The sequence below is a fragment of the Diabrotica undecimpunctata genome, chromosome 6 (genome assembly GCF_040954645.1).
Source record: "Diabrotica undecimpunctata isolate CICGRU chromosome 6, icDiaUnde3, whole genome shotgun sequence".
Taxonomy (NCBI): Eukaryota; Metazoa; Arthropoda; class Insecta; order Coleoptera; family Chrysomelidae; genus Diabrotica; species Diabrotica undecimpunctata.
Window position 1 is genome coordinate 146329818 of NC_092808.1, and position 27414 is coordinate 146357231.

The 27414-nt window shown below is 33.2% G+C and overlaps 1 protein-coding gene across 4 annotated transcripts in view; it reads left to right on the forward strand.

Moving 5' to 3' along the window:
* blo (bloated) overlaps positions 1-27414 on the forward strand; it is a 524956-nt gene that overhangs the window by 282413 nt on the left and 215129 nt on the right. Inside the window, exon 2 of one of the 4 annotated variants that reach the window (XM_072535678.1) lies at positions 971-1019. The exons of the other annotated variants lie outside the window; for them this stretch is intronic. Coding sequence (XP_072391779.1) covers positions 1001-1019 — 19 coding nt within the window. The 5' untranslated portion in view covers positions 971-1000. The remainder of the gene's footprint in view (positions 1-970; positions 1020-27414) is intronic. 4 annotated transcript variants of the gene reach the window in all.

Genomic DNA, 27414 nt, shown 5'->3' on the forward strand with positions numbered 1-27414 from the left:
TTGGTTCTTTTAACTAAACGGTATTTTGTTATTTACTGTTCGATTTGGTTTACATTTTAATTAAGAGAAATATAAAGGTTATTCAGAAACTGACAAATGCTTAAGAGTATTTAAAGATATTATTGTAAAATTGGCTTTTATTTGTGAAGAACGACTAAATAGAATGCTGTCGATAAATCATGAGAGATGAGTTATCACATAAAATTTAGGCATCTAGTGAAACGATATCTTATTAAGATATTATCCAGTTAATGCCTGTACTTGGCAATAGTCATTAAATGTTGTGAAAATGCTCACAGCTGTGTTTTGTCTACCTTCTACCTCTACCTTCCTGTTCCAAACACCCATGGTTTAAAAAAGTATATATCACGTGTAGAACACCACTAAAGCACTTCAATGGACTATCCAGTCATTTATAATTTTTCTTTTTTTATTACGTCCCTTTTTGTGAGAAAATAGCAATTTTTTGAAAGTCTTGTACTGCCAAATTCCCAATCTACATAATGGTATAGAGACTAATATAATATGAAACCGTTCCGCCTTTTCTCAAAAATATCATGGGTGCATAGTACATCTTGTAGTGTGTGTTCGAATTTCATACTTACCATACACTACAGCCATTAAATAATAATGCTGTCAAGCATAGTACCTCGCTGGTCCAATTTTTTGGATTTTTCCTTGTCGTGAAATAGAACCAGTTTTAAGTCCCATCGTATTAGAAATTTTAAAATTTAAATAAGTAGTAAAATGGCGAATGGACAAATATTTCAAAACCAATAATGCTCAAAAGAAAACGTTATTGGGGAGACTACTTGGGTTAAGATTGAGTATAAAGTATATTCGGAAACAATATTTTACTAATAAATAATAAACTGTGCAGACGCAAATTTTATAATTTTTATTAATAATTTCAAAATCACATTAAAATTGTTTTGGATATATAAAACAACATATATTTTTATTGTTCTAGGTAAGTGAAAAATTCCATACATTGGATTAGATGAAAAAACTATACCCTGGTAAATATTTATATATTTTTTTAATATTAAAACCTTTTAAAGACTTATATATTTGGATTTTTATACAGTCCATCTAATTTACAAACCGTTGCACGTCATTATCTACGTCAGAGATCGAAGTTGACATAGTTGCCAAAGTATAAAAAAATCCGGAATCCATTTTAAATCATATAGGTCACATAATTATTATTATACTCTTTACAACGACTATTTAAATTCTTACGTAACATTTTTGAAATAAAACACACTAATTCTGTACTAAAAAGAACAGATTTTATTAAATAGGTAAAAATATAAAACAAGAGGTATTCACTTTAAAATTTAAAATAATAAAGTACAAAAAGTGTCAACACCGCAACTGTCAAATAAGTGTTACCAATTTATGCCAAAATTTCACCTTCGTTCGATTACAGTTACAGTGTGTTCCGAACAAATGTTCTTCATAAAAACGCTTTATAATGCATTTATACAAATTAAATGAAACATATTGTTGTCTATTTCTTTAAGTTAACATTAATAGAAATCTTTAAATATTAGTTCTACGGGTATATAATAAAATATGTCTAGTGGCTGTAATGCCAGTGTACTCGGCAAAGTCATTCTAAAAAAGAACACACCTACCGCCTAAATATTTCGTGTTGGTATCATGTGACGTCACGGTCTATGACGCCGATGACGTGCAACGGTTTGTAAATTAGATGGACTGTATATATGTACAGTGTGTTTCAACAAAAATTTGCCCCCTACCACCAGAAACTCAGAAAAGAGTTTCTTCAAAATAAAAAAAAATGTCAATTTATATAGAGAGGGGGACGAATTTTCATGCAAAATTCATGCCCTCAAATTTAACTCCTTACTGCTTCGCATCAACCCCCAGTTTTTTTTAAATAGCAAGTGTAGTTTAGGTGGCACATCATTTGACAGGTTTTTTTTCTCTACAAGATAATTGTTTTTAATTTACAAAATAACTTTGAAGATAATTTTGAATTTAACTAATTTACTGTTTCAACATCAGTAATAACAAAAAACTTCATAAAATGTCATCAAATTAACCAATTAAATGTTTGAAATGACCTCCTGTGACCTCCATACAATAATATAGTCTATTTTTAAAGACCTCTTCGTACATTTGCAAATACCTTCGGTGTGAATAATCGGCATTCTGCGACAATTCTTTATCGCAACTTTGCAAGATCTGCAGGCGGAGTGGCGCATATTTTTGATTTTAGGTATCACCACAAAAAAATTAAAAGGCGAAAGATCCGGTGATCTGGTCGACCACTCTATTGGATCCCTTCTGCCAATCCAAGGCCATGGAAAACGTTGATTTAAAAATTGTCTTACGCGTATATCATAATGTGGGGGTGCCCGGTCCTGTTGGAAAGTCAGTTCATCCTCTAAAAGATTATTATCAGATTTTAATGTGTCAGTGATTAGTGGATCAATAACGTCTTCTAACAGATTTAAATAGGTTGTTCTGTTGAGATTTCCTTCAAGACGTAATGGTCCAATAACGTGATTCCCTAAAATGCCAACTCATACATTTAATTTCTGAGGTGTTTGTGTATGTGTCTTCATGAATAAATGAGGATTACTATTATTACAATAACGACAATTATGTCTATTAACTTCACCGTTTAACATAAAAGTACATTCGTTGGAAAAGCACGTATTGAACAATCAATATTGGTTGTTATTTATGATTTCACTAAATCCTTCACAAAATTGAAGCCGGCGATCAGGATCATCTTCGTTTAATTGATGAAGTAATCGTATTTTATAAGGGTGAAATTTATGAGATTTTATAATTCGATAAACACTAAATGCTGATATACCAGATGCACAAGATAGTTGTCTGATAGACTGTCGATTATCCATTTGTAAATGACCCAATACCGAAACTTCAACTGCTTCATTTCGCACTCGACGGTCTACTCCGTACTTTGTGTTGTTAACGTCACCTATAGCTTCAAATTTATTAGTTAAATGTTTAACGTATTGGTGATTTACGCTTTTTTCTGGGTGGTTCGTAATAAAGATCCTTGCCGTAGCCTTAGAGAACTAATTCTATTCTTTCTTCACTAGAATATCTAATTTTTGTAAGCTTTTACAATAGTATCTCTGATTAATCAGTCGTTGTCAAATCTCAAATCAAAGGTAACCTAGTAAACACTAAAGAAGATAATTAGGATTCATTATCTTTAAAAAAAATCATTTGAAAAGGTAATATTTTTACAAAAGGAAAAACATATCTTTAACACTGTGGCGTGTTGATATCGGTTTGCAGGTTGATTAAATTGAGTGGAGCTGGCTTGAGAGAGAGCTAGGAAGTAGGGGGCAATCAGTCACGGAACTGCTGGAGGAGATGCTTAGGTCGTCAGAGCGGTGGAGAGCAGTTCAGAGATATTTGAGAAGAACATTAGAGAGAAAGGAACAAAAAGAAAGACGACTTGAAGGGATGCAGGGTGCCCAGGAGCAAGCAAGAAGATAAGGCAGAATGAGAAGGGGTGAGATTGAACATGAACTGGGAGGAACAGAAGGAGAGAAGAATTCAGTCGCAATGAGAAAGTGCGTGAACGAGAGATCGGGTGAATGCTGTGCCGATGTTGCGTCCCAATCAGGGCGATTCAGTCAGTAATTCACCGCTGGGGAGGGTGTTTTTTTAGCAGGTGCAATTTTTTTGATAGGTCTCTGGTATTGACGGCGATGGTGTCCGAACAACACTTGCGCGCGGCTTCGGATATCATCGTGGCCACTCTGGAGGAGTCCTTTATATCCAAGGCTGGAAGACGGTTCTGCCCACCTTCTAGGACCGAGGTATGTTTCGAACATTTAGACCATCCCCTTATAAAATAAGAAAAAAAAAGTTGACTGAATTATTGTCATGGAGGTTATTAACAACAGTTAATTGGTTAATTTGGTAAAATTTTATGTTTTACTTGTTTCCTTCCAATGTAGATTGACGTTTTTTCATTAATTTTGAAGAAACTCTTGGTTGCTGATTTTCTGGAGGGTCAAATTTTCGTTGGAACACACTGTATAGCTTTTACTGTATTGTGATGTAATAAAGCGTAGAAAGTGTACAAATGATATTGTATACAGTGATGTACAACATCAAACAACGTTTAAAATAACAAATAAACTCATATATCTCTACCTTACTAGAAAAAGGGCCAATGTGCATTTTTACTGTTTAGATAAAATCAGTTTTTAAAAATATTGTGTTTTTTTTAATATGTATTAATATAGTATCAGGCTACACTGAATACTATTTTAATATTTTCTTTTTAACTAGAAAAACATGGAAATTGGCCTTGTGCAGATTTTGCAAAATTGCAGATTGTGTGAAAATTCTTTATTTTTTAAATTAAACCCTATCTTCGTCGTTGATGTCGGGAACTGAAATAATGTCAGCATCGATGTCATTAAATTTTTTGATAAAATGGCCTATTGTATTCACTACAGGCCATTTTATCCGCATATAGGTAAGGTAGTAAATTCAACAATGTTTTACTTTAATGTCGGCTAGAGGCCAACTTTCTGAATTAATAGGTTCTGGTTGCTAAATTTCGTTTTTTTTTATTTCTAGTAGAACCTCTCCTTAAATCATTTTTTTAAAAGTTTCATCATCTGCAAAACTTTTTTGTAGAAGCATTAGAACTCATGTTCTTGGGTGTACTTTAATCACATTATTTGCATCCATGGTACAGGTTCTTTATCATCATTCATTTTACGATGTACTAATTTTATTGATAGCTCGGAGGAGGAGTTTTGCGTACACTTTTTATGAAAATGTTGCAATGGTGTGGAACTTCAATTTCAGATGTTGCCTTTTTATTAACTGTCTGTATGGCTGCATGAATTGTGTCGGTCTCCATATGGATGTGGCCAGGTTCCATAAATTTATGATGTAATTCTTTCAAACTTTTTCCTATCACACATCACTAACAATGTAATTGTGAAATCATTCTCTTTTTATTTTCCTTCCAGAATTTATTATTCCTCGGTCGCTTCCTCATTGTCCTATCTTTTCCAGGTGTCTTGATTTTTATCTTGTAATATTTCATTATTAATATTGTAATTTACGTCGCCAATTCCATTTTCTATCTAAAAATTGCAAAAGAAACATGAAGTTAAAAGATCAATAATAATAAGTAATTACGTCAAAATTTGCTGTAACCGGGTATTCTTCTCTATCTGAAATATCTAATGGTGCATAATCAGGGTCTGTAAATAAATCATCATCACTCTCAAGAACATGCTCTACTTCTTAGGACATAATGTGTCTGAAAAAATCAAGAGTTAACTAATGTATAGTTTGCCATGGCAAGTTTTTGTCAGTCGGTAAATAATAATAATATACCAACAGAAGTTTCTTTGTAACCAATAACTTTTATGAATTAAATTATTACCTCAAAAGGGAATTTCCTTCAGTGTTGTTATTCTTTATTACTTTGGTCCCAAAAAATTCTTCCTTGTTAGAAAATACCTAAAATGTAAATCATGAATTTTCCACACAAAATAGAAAACAAAATTAATGACAAACAACTAAGAAGTTACACAAATTTACCCTTTTACTAGGAGTTAAAGGACGTAATAGTATTATTAGTCTAGGCGGGATCTGTTTTGGATTGGACATTTTCCATAGGAAGCTATTCCTTTGCTGTAATCCCTTCAGGATATGCCCAATATCGATAATCACGATATGCGCCAGTCGCAAACCCTGTGCTAAATTTTTTATTTAATAAAATCTGAAAACAATTGAAAATTTCTCATTTTTTGCTCCTATTTTCGTTTATAATTCGGAAAATATTGATCCTAGAGAAAAAATTACAAGCAGTTAAAAATTTCGTTATTCAATTTTACACAATATTTCGTTAGCTATAAAGTGATAATTTAATGTTTATTGTTGAAAAAATAGCAATAATTGGAAAAAAAAGTAGAACAAAATAAAGTTAATCCTTTTAATGTTTTCGACTTTCTAAACTTGACTTATCAGCTCCATATTTCGCCTAGAAAACCTTTTAATATGTTTAAAATGTGTGCTAAAGTTTGTTAAGATCGGTCGGATAGGTTTTGCATAATAATTTTGCAATCCAGCCTACTGGAAAAAAATCACAAATTTTCAAATTTATAGTAGGCCCTAAATAAGGCCCTCAGATAGTTGCAAATTTTTCTACACTTAAAGGAAGGCTCACACTTTCAAACACTTTTTGTAAAATTCAAATCGGTTCACTAGGAGAGCCTAGAAATTTTTCTAAAGTTTTAAACATTTTTTATATATATTAGGCTTATAAACAAATTGAATAACTTACATTTAACGAGCTTTAAACATTTTAATTTCAAAATTTATATACTTAAAGAACATTAAAAGACGCTTCTTTAAAAAAAAAAAGATACATTCGGCTTACTGGTTGCCGAGATATTGAAGGTCAAAGTTGGCATACATTTGCCGTGTAACCATAAGTGATAGAGGGCTCGTTTTTAAACAAATACCCTCGTCTTGTCAAGTACTTTTTATATCAAAAGTTTTACGTAATGCGCTTCATGGCAACATCCATAAAAAAGACAAATAAAAAACCGTTTTCGCGTAAAATGTCGCTCGGAATGCATGAGAGGTGGTGGTGGGGGACATTCACTCGAAATGTGAATCGGTGAGTTCAAAATCATAGCGCGCGCTAAAAATTGCATTATCTCGGCTTCTTGTTAACCAATTTTGCTCTTTTTTTTGAATCGCTGTCTCGGACGACAAGGATTTCAAATATCATATTTTCAAATACCATATTTAATTGCAAATTGGGAAATTTGCAATAAACAATTGTATGTTAAACAAGTAATTGCATTTTTTCTTTATGCATTTTTTTGAGCTTGCAATTTATACATTGAAGTAAATTGGTACTTTTAGTAAACAAATATGTATTTATAAATTGTTAATAAATAATTTACATTGTTAAAACATAGGCGAACGAAAAAAAATTTTTTTCATAAATAAATAAAATTGTTTATAAGCCTAAAAAATGTTTAAAACTTTCTAGGCTCTCCTAGTGAACCGATTTGAATTTTACAAAAAGCGTTTGAAAGTTTGAGCCGTCCTTTAAGTGTAAAAAAATTTGCAACTATCTGAGGGCCTTATTTAGGGCCTACTATAAATTTGAAAATTTGCGACTTTTTTTCCAGTAGGCTGGATTGCAAAATTATTATGCAAAACCTATCCGATCGATCTTAACAAAATTTAGCACACGTTTTAAACATATTAAAAGGTTTTTCTAGTTTCAGGTTTAGAAAGTTGAAAACATTTGAAGGATTAACTTCATTTTTTTCTACATTTTTTCCAATTATTGCTATTTTTTCAACAATAAACATTAAATTTTCAATTTCTAGCTAACGAAATATTGTGTAAAATTGAATAACGAAACTTTTAACTTCTTATAATTTTTTCTCTAGGATCAATATTTTCCGAATTATAAACGAAAATAGGAGCAAAAAAATGAGAAATTTTCAATTTTTTTCAGATTTTGTTAAATAAAAAATTTAGCACAGGGTTTGCGACTGGCGCATATCGTGATTATCGATATTGGGCACATCCTGAAGGGATTCCAGCAAAAAATAGCTTCCTATGGAAAATGTCCATTATGGTCTGAATTTCTACAGATCCCGCCTAGTCTATATATTATTATTGGCGGTACAATCTAAGTCAGATGGAACGCAATCTGCGGACGTTAAGAGCAGTAATGATGACCTCGTAAATCAAAAATTATCAAGACAAATATTTAAAACGAGCTGCTAATTAAACGTACCTTGTTAAATATTATAAGTAAAAGTAAAAATGTATTAGGTACTTCAAAATTTAATTTATTTCGTGAGTTAGTTGACCTTGCCGTTGACTACAAATATTTTTTAACAGGCCTTTTAGAAAAGAAAATATGAGAGTCGTTAGAAAAGTAGGCACATTTATCATTTTACAAAATAAATCGGGCTTTTGTCACTGGCCATGAGTTCATTCACCTTCGGTTAATTTTTCCAAATAATTTAGTATTTTTTTTTATTTATTGCTCTTAAGTACGTGAAGTTAAATCAATATAATTGAGGAAATTGATTTAGAGAAATTGGTGTCATAGGCAGTGAATAGGAAATCGGTTAAATAAAATGATTTATTACATAGATTTTATAATACCTGTAGAAATACACGGGTTTGATTTCTGCATCAGGCATTTTTGTATACGATATAATACCATTTTGCGAGCAAAGCTTAAGTTACCTTTTGTCTCACTACTATGATTTATAACTCTAATATATATCTATATTTTCTTGGTTTTCCAATTTTTGGATATGGGTCTGCTCTTGTTTAAGGTTTAAAAAATTTTGAGATTTTTAAGATTAAAAAGTTGGATCTTAATGAACATCTGTATAAGATTATGCATAAAGCGATACTGCTCTCAATATCGAGATACGTTAGAAAGAATGTGACGACATACCATGTCATGTAGGCTGCAAATGGGGAATGTTGTCTATAAATTCGTAGCGCCCATATCTAAAATGTAGCAGCGGCACCTGCTACACGTGGCAGTAGATATAACATGCACACTCATGAAAATGATAAATAATGTTTTAAATGTAGGGTAACTGCCTAGATCTCCGGGGCACGTCTCTAGCTAAAGCTAGACATGAAGCATGCGGGACGTCTATGGCAGGGTATTGAGGAGGAACGCTTCTCTGATACAATCAGCTACAACTTAACTACAACAACCAGAAGCGGCCCAAATAACAGCAAGAGCTCTACTCGCCACATCAACAATAAGACCAGATATTTTTAACATTAACGTTGAGTGAATCGAAGAAACTAGACAAACCTTTTAAGACTACCAACTGCATACGATTCCTTCTTGGCTAAAAAATTGTCAATTATTATCAAAAAACATTACAGCTGCAAATCTCCGGAACCAGACGGATTTCACAATTTCTTTCACAGTAGATTTGATGCTTGGTGATGTGATGATTGGTGCTTACGAATTCGTGGCAATATAATGAATTAAAGTATTTCTAATCCATGGAAAATGCGACAATTTCTTAACCAGGAAAGCTTACCTAATAATGACGAATCAAAATAACACACAAGATCCAGATAAATGTAGCCTGATTACTTGTTTTGTCTTTTTTCCTTTGCTATTTGTATTTTCATTTTGTCAACACATTTTAAAGATCTATAAAAACTTAGTAGTTAGTAATATTTTGTATTAAAAAATTTTTTTTAAGAAAAGTCTAAATATTACACAATTTTATGTTTATTTCTTCAGGAAGAACTTCAAATACTGTTGTTTTCGACTCCTCAAGTCAAGCACATCGTCCTCCACATATACGTAGTTAAGTATTACGAACTCGTAGTTAAATATTACGCTAAAATGTACTGTCACAGTTGACTTCATGTATGAAATCACGCCGTCATTAATTTAAGATAATTTGTTTAATTAAACAATATCTGAAGTCCTTAACTCTAATGGCTTTTAGCACATCGTTTGGTTAATTTGAAATAATAAATATTAAAACGCTATAAATAAAATAAAATAAAGTAAATTAGTTGTATTGAATTAGTAGTGAGTAATGGGGGACCTTCAATAATTTATTACATTTTAATTTTAATTGAAACCTTAATGGAACAAAGTAAAAAGTCCTACAAATCGTAAAAAGCAATAATACGTCTCTTTAAATTCTTTTAATTACATTAAAAACTTATGACCTCTGTTGAAATATTTTATTGACAATGTTTTTTTTCCTTTCATAATTACAATGTTTTCTCCTGAACATGCAAAATATTTAGGACAGTCAGTCGCAATCTAGGTGACCTGTTATGTCGGAGTATCTCTCAAAAATTTTCTTACGCAACTGGATATTGAGACGAGTATCGCTCTCTGCATGGTCTTAAAGATCCAGCTGTTTTAACTTCTCTAGGTTTTTCGGAATGACTCCAGTAATAGAGAGAATAATAGGTATTTTCTGGGTACTCTCTCTTCTCCTTTGTCTCCTTATTTGTATCTCAATATATCTGTACTTTGCGATCTTCTCGTTGCATTTAACACACAGAATATCGTTGTTAGATATCACTACATTAATCAGTGTTGTTTGTTTAGTTAGTTTGTTAATAAGTATAAGTCATTGGTTGGTCTGTGAGCATAGTACGGCCGGAATATAGCTTGTAGTTATCGTTTTCAAGCATACTGTTAGGGATGTCTTCATATTAAAGGGTGTGGTTAGTTTAGAGAATCCCAGTTTGTGAGCTTTTTGTGATAAGGGTTCTTATCACAAAAATATTTAAGATAAAGGGATTTAAGATATGTGTGTAGTGCCTTAAACAAATTTTTAGTGTTAAGATGTAGACGAAGCAGTTGTTTTACCTCTCGTATAAACTCTGGAGTTATCTTAGTTTTGTATTTGCTTATGTTAAATTTTCCGCGAAGGCTTTACCTCGAAATATTAATTCCTACCAATTTCACCCATGAGCTAGCTATTCTGACCATTTTACATATCAAATCTTCCGGGCTGAAACTTTCCTGATTAACAGTATTGTTATTTTGATGCTGAAACCTGAGTCAGTTGAGTACAGCATCTGTTGAACTCTGTTGTCAGTTGATTCATCGCTAGACATAATCACAATGGACTTAACGAGTGTCCTTCAAATAGGGTTCAGTTGATTTCTATATTTTCAGTTTCGATATTATTTTCACCATATATTTTTGAGGTGAATTATAGTCTTCCAATTTGCCGTTATATGCTTTAAAAATATAAATATATTGTCATCTTTATATATTCTTAATATATCTATGAGCCATTCATGCTGCCCTAAAACTACTTTTTGTAGTCAACGAGGCCAGTAAAAGGTTCCTTTTTGGTGTACACCTGGTTATAAATGACTGAGTCGATGATGCGTTGTTCTTTGCAGCCATGGATTCCTTGGCACATATTGTTTAGAGCACAGTGTTGGTAGATATGCTGGGCTACACAGGATGGGACCAATTCATACAAATTTAGAAGACAAGGACTTGGGAGGAACTTTACCAGATCTTGGGTATTATTTTAATCCTTAGGTATAAATAAGTTGTTCCCTGAGTTAGGAATGATGGTATTTCTTGTGAATTAGAAATAACATGATTGATTAATGTTGATAGCATCCATGAACACTCCAAAACTTTTTAAGCCAGAAGTTTCAAACTCGGTCTGATCCAGGAGATTTCCAGTATTGAAGCTGATAATATTTTAGCCTTTTTTAGAGGCTAAGGGTTCGTAAGAAGTAGTAATGTAGTGCTGACACTTATGCGTCATATCTTCGATCTATCTGGCATTGGTGTTAAGAATAGCTGGTGCGAAAAGTTAGTTTTCCCAGAACTCATGAATTTCTTCTTAACTTGGGTCCGGTTTATTGGCTCCTTCTACAGTGAAAGTGAGTTTCCGATGCCTTCTCGTCATGCTTAATAAGTTCATTTTCACATTTCTGGTTGTTACTATCTTTGTATCTTCTTAGTCGTCCCGAATAAATAGAGTTTTTGTTTTAATGTATTCAGACATTGGTGGGCTGTATTGTTTCCTGGATCATATTGTGAGTGTCTTGTTGTGCTTAGCATTATTTCTTGTCTTCTCTTTCTGTGCTGTTGCTGCACAGTAAAGCAGCATATGCAAATATTCCAATGTATGAGCTTCGGCGACATAATTGGATAGGACTATAGTAGACTCTCAATTTGTGACAGCACCCATAGTTTCTTACAAGAGTTTATATTTGATAGCAGTGCTTTGCTAAGTGGGTTTGGGTTTGTTTCATTAAATTATTGTGTGGCACATGCCATTTCACTTACCAGGCTATCGCTCAACTCGTTGTTGTCCTACTGTGTATTATCAGGTTGAGTTTCTTGTATAACAAGCAAAGGGATTGATTTATGATTACTCGGTTTTGATCTGCTACTCATTTTTGGATACTTAAATTTCTGGGTATCTTCTACAAAATTCGGCTTACAGATGTTATCGAAATACCGTTTGGGTGAGAACCGGATGATATTGAAGGGCAGCACTTTCAGTGGATAGAGCTCTCGTTGCTTTTTGGCTCGCTTGTAAAACTGGTATAATAATATTTATATTATTATTAGTACTTCTTTCTGTTTGTCCGATATATTTATTTTAATTTCTCTATTTTTTATAAACCTACTTTTAACTCCAACATGTGTTTCCCTTTGTTTTAAATCATTTGTGTTATTCAACACATGTTGTTAGCTATTGTATTTGTAATTTTCTTGTTATATCTATTTTATACTTATATCATATTTCAGCATAATTACTTTTTTATTCATCAGTTTTTTTTCTTTGTACAGTCAAACTCCACCTTGTATTAAAACCAGCTTTTGTTGATTATATAAAAATACAGTTTACCAGTTTTTGTGTTTTTTAATTACTATCTATTATATGTCACGGTCATATTTACTTTTTTACAATAGTACAAAGTGTTAATTTTTTAACTAAACTACCGAGTTTAACCGATCAGTGTCAAAAAACTATTCTACATACAATCTCAAAAATTATTCACGTAAAGTATTCCGTTACCCAATCAGTACATAAATATATGACAATTCACGAAGTCTGTTATGTATTTGTTATGTAAGTGCTAAGAAATAACAGTACTTGTATGGTCGTACTTGCTGCCGTACGGATTTTTTTCGAATAAGATATTATTACGAGGTATATGAAACTATGTAGAACTAGATTTTGCAAGTTTAGATACAAACTTTCAAATTGGCTGGATATGATTAGTTACATTATTTTATGTCGCATTTCTTCATGTGAAGTTGCATTCTTTCTTATTATTTTTTTATGTGTGTCTATTTTTCCCCTTTTTCTTCTTGTTTCGTTCAGTCGGTTCAATCGGTGCAATGGGTCTTAGATCTGGATGGTACGGTGGCAGTCGTAATACATATGTCCAATGTCCGATGACCGATGTCCAATACAGTAAATTGGATACTTAACAAACCAATGCTTATAATCTTTATACTCGTATCTGCTCTGTACTCTGACTCAACTAATCATTTGCCATAGTTGTATATTTGTTTTTTAGATGCAAAAGTTGAGCATTTATTCTCTTGTTTAATGTAATATGGTGCATTGTATAATACTATAAAGCTGTTTGGGAAGTTTATTCATAAGCCTCTTCTAGTAATTCTCGAAGTTCATACGGTCGTAATAATCACCGGATTTAAATTGGGATTTTTATTTCAAAGACGAATTCTTAACGAATCTGTCTTTATTATCACCAGCAACAATAATCAACCTTTGTACTTTGGAAACTGGCTTTCTCAGACTGCTAAAACTGTTATTATTCTAATAATCACACTCATAAAAGTTGGCAAAACAAAAGAAAAGAAACCTCTCAACCCAAAGTTGTACAATATCCTCAGCTCCCGAGAAAAAGATAACTGAAAATAATTAATATATCACTAAGAATTGATCGCCTCTTATTGCCTCTTGGTCTTCCGCGTTTCCGTGAGGCAATAAAAATACAAACAGGAAAAATAGAACAGGTAAATGAGTATATCTATCTAGGACAAGCAATCAGAGCTAACAGAGAAAATCAAACAGCCGAAATATCGAGACGAGTAAGAATGGGATGGGCAGCGTTCAGCAGACTTTCTTACGTTCTAAAAAATCAAACAATCACTCTATACTTACGAAGCAAGGTATATAACTCCTGTATAATACCGGTGATCACCTACGGAGCACAGACATGGACATTTACACAGGCCAATTTGGATAGGATAAGGAAGGCACAAAGAGCGATGGAGAGACAAATGTTGGGTATATCACTTAAAGATAGAAAACGTAACCAGTGGATTAGAACCAGAACAAAGACAGTAGATGCGATAGAACAAGCAGCAAAACTGAAATGGAAATGGGCTGGACACAATGAACGTCTCCAAGACGGACGATGGAACAATGCCATCGGAAAGTGGCGTCCATACAATGCAAAGAGATCAAGAGGCAGACCACAGATGAGGTGGAAAGATGACATCAGGAATTAAGGAGGTCCCACATGGCAGAGAACAGCTCAAGATAGGGAAAGATGGAGAGAACTGGGGGAGACCTACATCCAACAATGGAAGGATAGAGAATAGGTTAAAAAAAAAAAGAATTGATCAGAAAAGTATAAAGCAAAAGTAGACAAACCAAAGATTGGGGATTAAACTAATAATTTTAACTTGTTAAAATTGAAATCCACATAAATGATTATATTCTCCCTTTCATAGCTGAGATCGAAAGAAATATTTGGTTTATAGATAATAAGAATATGCTGTTACCCAAGTCCTTACTACGCCACTGATCGACGGTTCTACCAGCGTTTAATAAATATCCAGATGTTCTAAAGTCAAGAGGTGTCCAGAATCCTTTCGAAACAATTCGAACGTTCGAAACGAGACTTAACGCCACCGAGAGACTTCGATAGATCCAGAACGACGAGCAAAAAATATATTGGGGCGATTAAAATTAAAATAAGTTAGTCGATAATATGAATTTGTAAGGTTAATAAATGCTATAAATTAATTGTGCTTTTAGTGTTAGTCTTAGAAGACTGTAAATAAGTTAAAATAAACAATAAAGTGTATTACTACCTTATTAGGAAATTTATTTTAAAGAAAATATATTTAATACCTTCTAGCAACTTGATATATACGAACTCGATATTAGGAATAATCATCCAACTTGTGTATTTTTTGCAAAAAATGTTCGAGATACTAAGACGTCAAGAAGATTATTCTATCAGACATATATCAGATTTTTTAAAATTCTGGAACAGCACCACATCCTAATAAAAAATTCTAGACTTCTCCTACCTATACCATGATTGAAATCAACAATGTGTGACTTTTTATATTTCACTACATACTCTGAGGTTTAAATTATGCCTTTGATGGTATTGTCTGCGGTCAAGAATCATCACCTGATACTATTAAAAAAATAGTATTACATTTTTGTTGATAGTGCATCAACTGCTGCAATTCCAAGACCAAACGCAAATTCTTCTGGTTGACAGGAAACTGCCCTTGAATCCACTGAACATTAAATATATGATAACAACCATTATAAACTGTGGAAGATACTTTCTAATCCTGATACTTTATTATCTGGGTAACAGTTTTAGTAATTTGATGATGCAATAGGTAAAGATCCTTATTTATAAAATGTTTCACTATTGTATTATTAAAATCCAAAAATTATTTGTTATGTCCATACAATTTCAGATTAAAAATTAGATAAATTTCGTGATATTGTCAACGAAGTTACCAGGACTCTTCTTCTTCTAAATGTGCCTATCTTCTAGAGATGTTGGCGACCTCATTGACCCATCTCATTCTATTCACAGCACCTCGAAATAGATCAGTTGATGTTATACCAGTCCATTTCCTAAGATTGGCCAGCCAGGATATATGTCTACGTCCAGGGCCTCTCTTACCCTCAATGTTACCTGTAGAATCAACTGTAGAAGTCGGTATTTATCATTACGCATGATGTGGCCAAAGTAAGCCAATTTTCTTTGCAATTTAGTTTTAGTTTGAGCCCCTGCGCACTATCTGTCAGCAACACTGTATCGTCTGCATATCTAATGTTGTTTATAAGTTGTCCATTTACAGCAATCCCATCTTCTGATTCGTCCAAGGCCTCTCTAAAGATATTTTCAGAGTATATGTTAAATAATGCCGGTGACAATATGCAACCCTGTCTAACTTCTTTTTCGACTGTGAAGATCTCGGTCAGTTCATTTTCTAATCGTACTGTTGCTTTTTGTTGGAGATATAAGTTTAAGATCAGTCTTATATCCTTACCATCGAGTCCTGATGTTTTTAGGATATCGATTAGTTTCTTATGTGGGACTTTATTAAATGCCTTCTCGAAATCAATTAAACATGCAACCACATCCCAGTTGACATCTTTGACATCTGTAGGGCCAGGACTCTATCCTGATCAAACTTGTTTCTATAGAATAATCCTACTACATTTAATTAGTCAAATACCTTGAATACCTTGATCTTCCAGATCAGATTACGATATATTAATCTTCCAGTCTATCGTCAGTAAACAAAACCACCAGATAATAATATTTATATGTTAATTTAAAACAGCACCTTTCACATAAAAGTTGGCTTATTGTAAATCTTTCAATCACTTATGATAACTATTTCATGATTCTGAAACTCTGGACGAGCGTGTACATGTCTAGTGGATGGTATATGTTTTTTAAGTCAATTGGTAGCATCCAAAAAAGGTTTACCGCATGCTATATAGTGCCTGGTAGTCATAAAAGGTATGGTTTATTATTTCAGGTTCTCTGCTACTGAAGCTGCAGCTTTAATCTCTATGAAATAGGTCCATTGTATCCAGATGTTCCTTAACTGGCGCATGTTTATTGCCATAAGTTTTTGGCTAATTTCTACTTGCTATTCAAAAAGCAAGTAACTTACCTCACTTACCTTACCTTACTTACCTCAAGTAAGTCTTCTGGATAGTCACTATTATAACTAGTATGCTTTAAGTTTTAAAAAAAATCATTACAGGTATTAAACTTTGTGATACCAGTTGCAAATCTTTTAGCAATGTAAGGTGTAGCCTTCGAAACCTAACAAGGTCAATCTCCTGGTTTTCATCACTACTTTTCAAAAACAGAGTCCCCACGCTGTTTTGGTTTACTTGCAGTTAAATACAGTTTGACAGAAGAATTTGTTGGTTTTTAATGTCTCTTTTTCTATTTTTCAAAGGCGAATTTTGAGGTGTTATGACATCATACAAAGACCTAAAAATTCTAAAATCTTTTATTTAAATTTTAATTTCTATTTTATTTCTAATTTTAAGTTTTTTCTCTTTCGATCTATCACCACATGGACAGTCTCCGCCTCCATGTGGGTGTGATCCTTTAGTAAAATGATGCACCTATTTCATTAAAACGAGTCCATTTCCAGCAGGTAATTGGTTATTTACTTGACCAATTACTTCCTGTTATTATCTATAATGGTTCCTATATGTTTTGTTTTCAACTAATTAAGGCTGTTTTAGCAGTTCAAGCCAACTGCGATTTGAAATGGGCGTATCACTTACTTTTCTACACTGCCTACGCGAGACCATCTTTACTCAGTGCCGCCGGCCGACGGGTAGTTTAATGACAACAAATACATTATTCTCCATTCAAATTAGTTTTAACACGAACTAACTGACCGTACGTTCATGAGATTTGACGTCACGAAGGCGATAACGATGAAACTAAGCCCAATGATGAGTAACACGTTTCACTATTAGATTTCAGTATTTTTAGGCAATTTTCTTTAAAGTTGGAACACGCTTTTCTCGATTATTACTGGACACAGAAAGGTGAAACAAAAATCAACGATTACAGAAAAAAAAACTCTTTCGAGTGATGGGCGTAAAAAGTTTGGTTATAATAGAACGTTAAACAGTATATTCCAATTTTTCAACAGAAGTTTCAAAAAAATAAAAAAAGTAAAACCATCAGTTTAAAGGCAACATAATTTCGAATAACGTGTCCAAATTTCGAGACATTTTGTCAGTAAATAACAGAGAAAACACTGTCTCTAGGTTTTGATGCACCGATAAAACAGCCTTAAATCCAAGTGATTCATTGCAAGTATTTGGTTCAAAGAATATTTTGAAGGTTGGACGTCTAAAATTACTGCTTTTTGTGATTAGTCGATAACGAACCTGTCTTTATAATGTATAAACTAGGTAAAAAAGGAAAATAGAAATAGTTGTTTTATAATTTCTATATTAATTAAAATATTTGTATTGTTTGGTTGTATTTTCTAATATAATGTGAGTTTGGTTAATAGGATTTTTTCTGTTGTATACAATTTTGTTTTTAATAATTTCGTTACAGATATTTACCAGAGATTTACTTTGGTACTTATACATAGAAGTTTGTAGTTTGTTTTTCTTAACATTTCAGTTACATTTTGGTTACTAATTTTCATTTATTGAAACAACAAATCCTGAACATATTGTTGAAAATCGAACTGATATTCTACCGAGGCTCATACAAGGATTAAATAAACTTCTAAGTGATCATTTTTACTTGAGAATCATCATCCAGCCTCCAGAGTCCACTGCTGAACATAGGCCTCTTCCTCATGTTTCCAACCCCGTCTATCTTGCGCCGCTCTCATCCAGTTTTTATTGAGTCTTCTTAAATCGTCAGTCCATCTTGTAGGTGGTCGACCGACGCTTCTCTTGTCTTCCCTTGGCCTCCATTCCAATAACCTCTTTGTCCATCGCCCATCTGTCATTCTGGCTATGTGTCCTGCCCATCTCCATTTTAGTCTGGCTATCTTCTCGATGATGTCAGTCACTCCGGTTCTTCTCCTGATGTCTTTGTTGGTTATTCTGTCTCGCAGAGTTATTCCTAACATGGACCGCTCCATTCTTCTCTGCGTGACTCTCAGTTTGGTAGCTGCTGCTTTTGTTAAGGTAAGTGTTTCTGCTCCGTACGTCAAGACTGGGAGGACGCACTGATCAAATACCTTTCTCTTTAGGCATGTGGGCAGCTCACTTTTAAAAGTTTCTCTCAGTTTTCCAAATGCTGCCCACCCAAGGCCGATTCTTCTCTTCAGTTCATGAGTCTGGTTATCCCTGCCAATCATAATTTCATGTCCCAGGTATTTATATCTATCTACGAGTTCTATTTCTTTCCCACCAATACTGATGTTCTGGTTGGGTACCAACTTACTTGAGAATACTTATTGAGTATCCAAAAGGAACATAAAGAACTACCTCACTGCCAGGAATAACTGTATCTGCCCATTTCAGCAATGCAGATCCGATTTCATTTCCACCACGAGTAGTTCATTATAACTTTTATCTATATCAGACTCATCTTCTTCAACAAAACTCAAGGCATCTCTAATAATATGCTCTTCATTTAAAACATGATTGCTTGGTGTATTATTTGAGTCTGAAATAAAACTAGGATTATAATATTGGTTGTAGAATATTTAATAATATTGCTAGTCTAAGGTTGGTATCAAATCACTACATAACCTTTTGAGGTTATGTTTTTTAATAATTTAAAATTAATGAGCAAAAAAGGTAGCTTACCTGTAAATGCAGTAGAAGGATTCGCAGAACTTCCGCAGTAGTTCAAGAATCTTTCTTTCACAAAAATTATGGTACATTATTCTTATTATTAGTAACAATCAACTCTAAATACACCATAAATGGCAAAAGTACTATTATTAGATCACTAACAGTCTACCTGTCATCATAGACATATGGAACACTATGTGCGGCGGTAATTCACATGCGTAAAGGAATAAAACATTAAGTTCGCATGGTGTTCTATCTCTCTAAAGCAAATGGTTTAGGACCTAGTGCTCTATTCCTTTAAATAAAGTGACAGAAGTTTATTATTAGTGTGTAAAAATGTCAACATTGGAAAGAAATGGAAATAGTGTTATATAATAGTAGTTTATATATATATATATATATATATATATATATATATATATATATATATATATAAACTAAGGTACACTCGAAGAGTGGTGGGTTTTTCGGTCAAAGTGGAGAAATAAAAGACAAAGAAGGTGGCTACTTCATCTATTTATTGAAGACGTTTCGCTTTCTGCTCAGAAAGCATCATCAGTTCATCTAAAAAGAACAATATGAAAACCAAACATCCATAGAGAAGTTACAACAAAAGTGTGTTACTTCACTACTGGTTCTCCATGGATGCGCCTGGTGGTGGCATAAAACCCCTCTGTAACAGAAAACATCGAGAAAAGGAGTACGACCGTCAATCCAAAATAAACTAAGGTACACTCGAAGAGTGGTGGGTTTTTCGGTCAAAGTGGAGAAATAAAAGACAAAGAAGGTGGCTACTTCATCTATTTATTGAAGACGTTTCGCTTTCTGCTCAGAAAGCATCATCAGTTCATCTAAAAAGAACAATATGAAAACCAAACATCCATAGAGAAGTTACAACAAAAGTGTGTTACTTCACTACTGGTTCTCCATGGATGCGCCTGGTGGTGGCATAAAACCCCTCTGTAACAGAAAACATCGAGAAAAGGAGTACGACCGTCAATCCAAAATAAACTAAGGTACACTCGAAGAGTGGTGGGTTTTTCGGTCAAAGTGGAGAAATAAAAGACAAAGAAGGTGGCTACTTCATCTATATATATATATATATATATATATATATATATATATATATATATCTATATATATATATATATATATATATATATATATATATATATATCTATATATATCTATATATATCTATATATATATATATATATATATATATATATATATATCTATATATATATATATATATATATATATATATATATATCTATATATATATATATATATATATATATATATATATATATATATATCTATATATATATATATATATATATATATATATATATATATATATATATATATATATTTCCATTATGTAGGTCAACTTCACTGACTTTGGAAATTTTTAAAATTTTTTACAGCACTATTAAGTATTGTAATCGCAATAAAATTCTGGCTAAATTGTAATTATTGATAATAAATATGTAAAAATTACCGAAAGTTGCACCAACCGCATTGTAAAATTTGCAAGGACAAAATATATTAAACGAGTTAAAGCGGAGTGGTAAATCAATATATTTTAATAGAAATTATAAATTATATACTCTCACGCTGCTGGCAAAGTGCCCTTAAAGAAAAAAGTAACCAATTGATAATGTGTCATAATGCAGACTGCATAAATTTCGTATTCTCTTATCAGCCGATCTAAATGGTCCTCATAACAACCCACCAGCGCGCCAATGAGTACAAGGCATCAGTCGATTTGTATGTTAATTTTATTCATTTTTCAAAGACTCAAAGCACCTGAAGTGTATTGCAGAAGTCGCATTACAATCAGATGTTTATAAATCGGGATTATTGTTTGTCATACCATCGAAAAGACTAGAAAATGAAGCGATGGCACACCTTTTATGGTTTGGAAGATGAAATAGTTCTCTCGCCGTATACAGTTATGACTTTATCATACCGAATTTATTATAACAATAATGCAACCTCTTCAGTTAGTTAAGTGGTATTGAAAACAATTTAATATTTCAATACAACAAAGGAGAATTATTGACAATAAACCTTTAATTATTAAATCTTGTCAAATATATAAATGGTGTTAGATTAAACAATCTGAGATTTGCCGACGACATCGTTCTGATCGCAGAAACATTTGAAGAGCTACAGACTTTGGTGAATAAGATAGCAGACTGCAGCAAAGAATATGGACTATCTTTGAACATAAAGAAAACTAAATTTATGGTAATATCGAAATCAACACAAAATGTCCAAAATTTATATGTACACAATGAAATTATCGATCGAGTTAGCAAATACAAATATTTAGGCACTTTTATAAATGAAGACAACGATAGCTCAGCAGAAATCAAAATAAGAATAGAAAAAGCCAGATCCATATTCACTAAAATGAAGAGAGTGTTCTGCGGAAGAGATTTGAGCCTTGAAATGAAACTTCGCCTGATGAGATGTTACGTACTTTCTGTGCTGTTCTACGGAATGGAGTCATGGACGTTGAAAAAGATTGATACCAAAAAATTAGAGGCATTTGAACTGTGGATGTATCGCAGAATCCTGAGAATATCATGGACCGAGAGAGTCACAAATGTCGAGGTCTTGAGAAGAATGAATAAAGAAAAGGAAGTCATATTTACGATCAAAAAACGAAAACTGCAATACTTGGGACACATTACAAGAGGCGAAAGATATGAACTGCTTCGAATAATTATGCAAGGGAAAATAGCAGGAAAAAGGTCCATAGGAAGAAGACGAAACTCCTGGCTAAAGAATCTACGGGAATGGTATAGCTGTAGCAGCAACGAATTGTTTCGGTCAGCAGTTTCGAAAATACGTATAGCCCTGATGATCGCCAACCTTCGGAACGAAGATGGCACTTGAAGAAGAAGAAGTCAAATATATTTGTTACCAGCGCTTCTTTAGGAATTACTAAATCTGTGTAAAAACTTAAAAGAGTAAATTTTAATTATGTTCCCTGTCTGCTAGTTTATTATTGGTTGAAACACGAAACACGATTTTTATATCGCCATTTTTGAATATTGGGCATATATCGACCCTTTTCTATCTGTTTGACATTTGTTATTCTCGCCACACATGCTGAATTAAGTTTGACTCCGCGTCATCAAGTAAAGATGGAGCTTCTTCTTTTAGGAACTTTCAGAATATCAGGCTCTGGACTGTGCTTTGTTGTTTTTTTAGATGTTTTATTATGTAGTTTAATTCTCGCTCAGTCGATTGTGGAATATTTACATTTGATGAAGGGATTGGTGCATTTCTTTGCTCTTTATCTTTAAATGCTAATTTAACTTCAAAACATTCAGGCCATACTTGAGTCCAGTTATCCATTTCTCCCACCAATTTCTCTTGTTTATTTTTAGAGTACTACATGCTTGAGAATTTCTCATCACTACAATTTTTGTTCATTGATAGAAGTTTATTATTTCTTTATTTTTATAGTCGTCTGTGAAAAATTTAAATTTTTTATCCAAATGCCTTCTTTTGCACTTTATGCACATTCCTTTTATTAAAGCACACCTTACCTTGAAGGAGTTTTTAAATTTTATATTTACATGTCCGTTTTGGCCGACATGCAAATGAAAGGGCTTTTAATGTCAATTGAAGCCGACCGAATAATGCAAAAAAATAATTATGTAGAATACAAGTGGTCATTTAACCAGAAAAAATCAATTTAATGGTATAAAAGAGGATTATGAAATTATTGTCAAGCAAAAATTAGAACGTGTAAAAGAAAAAATTGATGTTACAATTGAAAATAAAAATATTCTAGTATATTCTAAATCTAAAACATCTAAAAAATATCAAAGCACCTGTCACAGATGGAATAACTGCAGAACTGATAAAGAATGGTGGACATGCGCTATGGAGGCGTATCCATAAACTAATCAACCGCATATGGACACTAGAAGTCATCCCAGAAGATTGGAAAGTGGGAATCATACTTCCTATGTACAAAGGGGGAGACAAACGACTCTGCAAAAATTATAGGGGCATAACAGTTTTAAATGTCATCTACAAGATATTATCAGGAATTATATACAGCCGCCTGGAATCGTTTTCGGATGAGATTATTGGTGAATACCAATGTGGCTTCAGACCAAAGAGGTCAACTATAGACCAAATACATATGTTAAGAGGTATACATAAAAAATGTGTTGAATATAACATACCTATTTACAACTTGTATATCGATTTCAAACAGGCGTTTGATGGAGTAGATCGACAAAAGATGTTAAAGCAACTAGCTATGTTAGGAAAACCCAATAAGTTGGTTAAACTTATACGAATGACTCTGGAGGGTTCCAAAGCTATGGTGAGAATAGATGGAGATATGACGCAGGCCTTTGATATTGAAAAGAGAGTTAGACAAGGGGATGCCTTATCAACAACACTTTTTAATTTTAATCTAACTTTAGAAGCTATTGTTAGAAAACTGGATATAAACGGCTGTATTAATACAAGATCTATGCAAATACTTGCATCATATGCGGATGATGTTGCCATAATAAGCCGCAACAAAAGGGTATTAAGCGAAAAAGTTATAGAACTGAAACGAGAAGCTGCTACGTTTGTTCTATATATAAATGAAAGCAAAACAAAATATATGGAGTGCACAAAATCGAATGAACATGAGAATCTGAAGGTAGACAACCATACCTACAAATATGCCTCCACTTTTCCCTACCTAGGCTCAATAATAAATGACAACAACAACATCAGTCAAGAAATACAAGCACGGATTCTTAGCGGTAATAAGTGCTTTTATGCATACAAAGACTTAATGAAAAGTAAGTTACTGAATCGTGAATCTAAGCTGAGAATCTACAAAACAGTAATTAGACCAGTGGTCACATATGGATGTGAAACGTTGACCCTCTCAACCACTGATGAAAATCAACTGAGAATATTTGAGCGCAAAATACTAAGGAAGATATTTGGACCAACCCAATGCAGCGATAGTTCGTGGAGAATTAAAATGAACCACGAGCTGGATGAACTAATCCAGAGCGCAGATATTGTCAGATTTATAAAGTCACAAAGACTAAACTGGCTTGGTCACCTAGAAAGAATGCCAGATAATCGAGCTGTAAAAGTAGTCCAGAGATGGAAGTCCCAAGGAAACAGAACAAGAGGAAGGCCCCGTAAAAGATGGATAGACGACGTAGAGAGGGATCTTAAAACCATGAACATCAGGCAGTGGCGAAGGAAAGTATCCGACAGGGCAGAATGGAAGAACATTGTTAAGCAGACCAAGACTCACAAAGGGTTGTAGCGCCATTAGAAGAAGAAGAAGAAGAAGAAGAAGAGTATATTCTAAATATAAACAACCAATAAAAGCTAATATTTACGCATTACCTTTGATTTGGAAGAAAAATTCAATATTCCTCGAATATTCATCAAACCAGTTCCACTAAAACGTGTAAAAATTTCTAAGATTACTTAATAAAGACTATTGATGAAACACGACACAGTTTTTGCACAACAAGAATTACAAAGCAAAATTTTATCAAATTCTAAAGATTTTTAAAAATCAACTTGAAAATGAGTTAAGACGAAAAACTAGGAATCTTAATCATAAGGTACTAACCATAAGGACTAACCTACAACTTTATACATTTTAACAAAATTTGATGCCTTTTACTGTAAAGCATAAACTGCACGATGGACCAAACCACACTTTCCAATTGCTGTACTAGGTAGCAATAGAATATAACACTTTTGTTATTTTGATATTTTGTTTATGAGGCTTTATACCGGTTCTTTGAGCTTTGTTTTCTTTAACAATGGGTAGAATGCTAACCTGGCCCATTAACCCTCCTCTTTTATCCGAGCTTGGGAAGGGCTGTGTGCATAAAGGCGGCTTCTGAGCTACTCAATCCACCCAGTCCTCGCGCTATAACCTCCAGACAGAGTTCCCCCGGCAGTGCATATTGCACTGCAAGATGATACCAATGTTCAAGAAAGGAGATAAAGAAGTCCCCAACAAATATAGAGGTATAAATCTACTGATAACCGCTTACCACAAAAGTCCTAACCAACAAAATCAATAAACTAACAGCTTGATCAGATGAACAACAAGGATTCAGATCCTGACGGTCCTGCATTAGCGTCGTATTTGTACTAAGACAAATCACAGAAAAGTCCGTCGAACACAATAAACCAGCATATCTTTGTTTTATAGACCTGACAAAGTCTTTCGATCGCATCCAAGTCGAAGACGTCTTACACCTACTGTATAAAAGAAACATACCAATCAATATTATACAAACCATCAAAAACATCTACTTCCATAATCGAATACAGGCAAAGATAAATGAAAAACTAACACAGTGTATACCAGTACAAAACGGAGTCAGACACGGTGACTCGTTAATCCCACTTCTCTTTAATATAATAATGGACGAAATAATACAAGCAGTACGTAAAGGTCATGGTTACAGAATGGGAAACAAATAAATTTAATATTATGTTATGCAGACGACGCCGCAATAATCACCGAGACATCTTCAATACAACAGTTGACATATGACATTTATTTTTAAACATCTAAATACCTACTACGATGTAAAATCGAAATAGATGGGAAAATAATAGAGCAGGAAGCAAGGTTTAGATATCTGGGAATAGATATAACTAGTTACGGAGATGTTGAAGAAGTACAACAACAAAGCTCAAAAGTAAATAAAGCGGCGGGATTTCTTAATGACACAATCTAGAAGAACAAACACCTAAGACAAGACACAAAAACAAGAATCTATAAAGCAGCAATTAGACCTATATTAACATACACGGCGGACACAAGACCAGACACATCTAAAACGAGACGACTACTAGAAACAACAGAGATGAAAATACTCCGACGAATATCAGGGAAAAGTCTGTTGGATAGGGAGAGAAGCGAAAACCTAAGAAGAGCATGAAATATAGAAGACATAAATGGATGGGTGACAAAACGGAAACAGGAGTGGAACGAACACATTAGTAGAATGGCAGAGGATAGGATAGTACGAATAGCACGGGATAAGTCACCAAATGAACGAAGAAGTATTGGCAGACCAAGAAAAAGATGATGCGATAATTTAAACAATTTAGGAGGCTAATATTGAAGAATAAATAGGCTTTAAAGCCTACATACAAGAAGGAAAAAGAAGAAGAAGAAGATATTTTGTTTATTCTGTATGAGTAATGTGGACGAATATGACTTTGCCGCTAAGTGGTGTCGGTACGTGTTTTAAGTCAAACAGACGCCTGTATTTTTCGTAAAATTTACTAATAGTACAAAAACCAAAACTAATAATAATATGGAAACAATGGAAAATAGATAGGACCCAGGCAGTACTTATTACTTATTTTACTACTGTTATTTCGAGAAACCTCCTAAAAAACATAAAACAGCTGTGTTGGAGTGAACATCTTGGTCTCGATAATACGGAAAGAGTTCACCAGAGCTCAATCCTTTTGATACAGTAGTCGTCTGGGATAAATGAGTTTTCCCTTTAGAAGGAGTGAGTGCCTTAAACCGTAATGTGGATAATAGCCATAGAATATATTTTTCACCAAATTTAAGTATTAACACGATGTATGGCCTCTATAAAATAGAAATCCTACATCTTATTATGTTTTCAGAAATGTTTTTAACCCACAGCATAATTACATTTTTACTTTTCAGTTCAAAAGTATAGTTTTGCAAATTTCGTATAGCTCAAAAAGACAGAAAACGAATTATTAAATCGTTTTTTTATGGCCATCAGAGCAGATGGCACTTTTGTAGCTATCTATTTAAAGTCAGAAATAAGCAAGATATATTCACCGACAGTATTGTGTATGAATTTTTATCGGCCGAGTCTCTGACGACGCAGGGTTATGCAGAAATAACGTTATAAGACTGTATTAATACCGATTCATACACGGAAGATTTGAAGAATTGTGCTCTTGGGCCATATATTTTGACCTTTTAATTCATCAAAGGCAAAGAGCATTTGCTGAAATCGTAAATGTTGCTTAAAAATTATTTTTTTAGTAAAAAAAATTGGTATCAGCTCATTCAGCGTTGCTCTCGTATCCTCAAAATAAATATGTGTATTGTATAATAATTTGGGATGAAACATTCTATAATAACTGGAGTATCTAGGATCTTATTTTATAATTATACAACTCTCACATTTTTCACCTGAAACCGATTTTGTAGGAAAATACAACCCTTTATTTTAATAGTCTACATACGAAGTTTAATAAT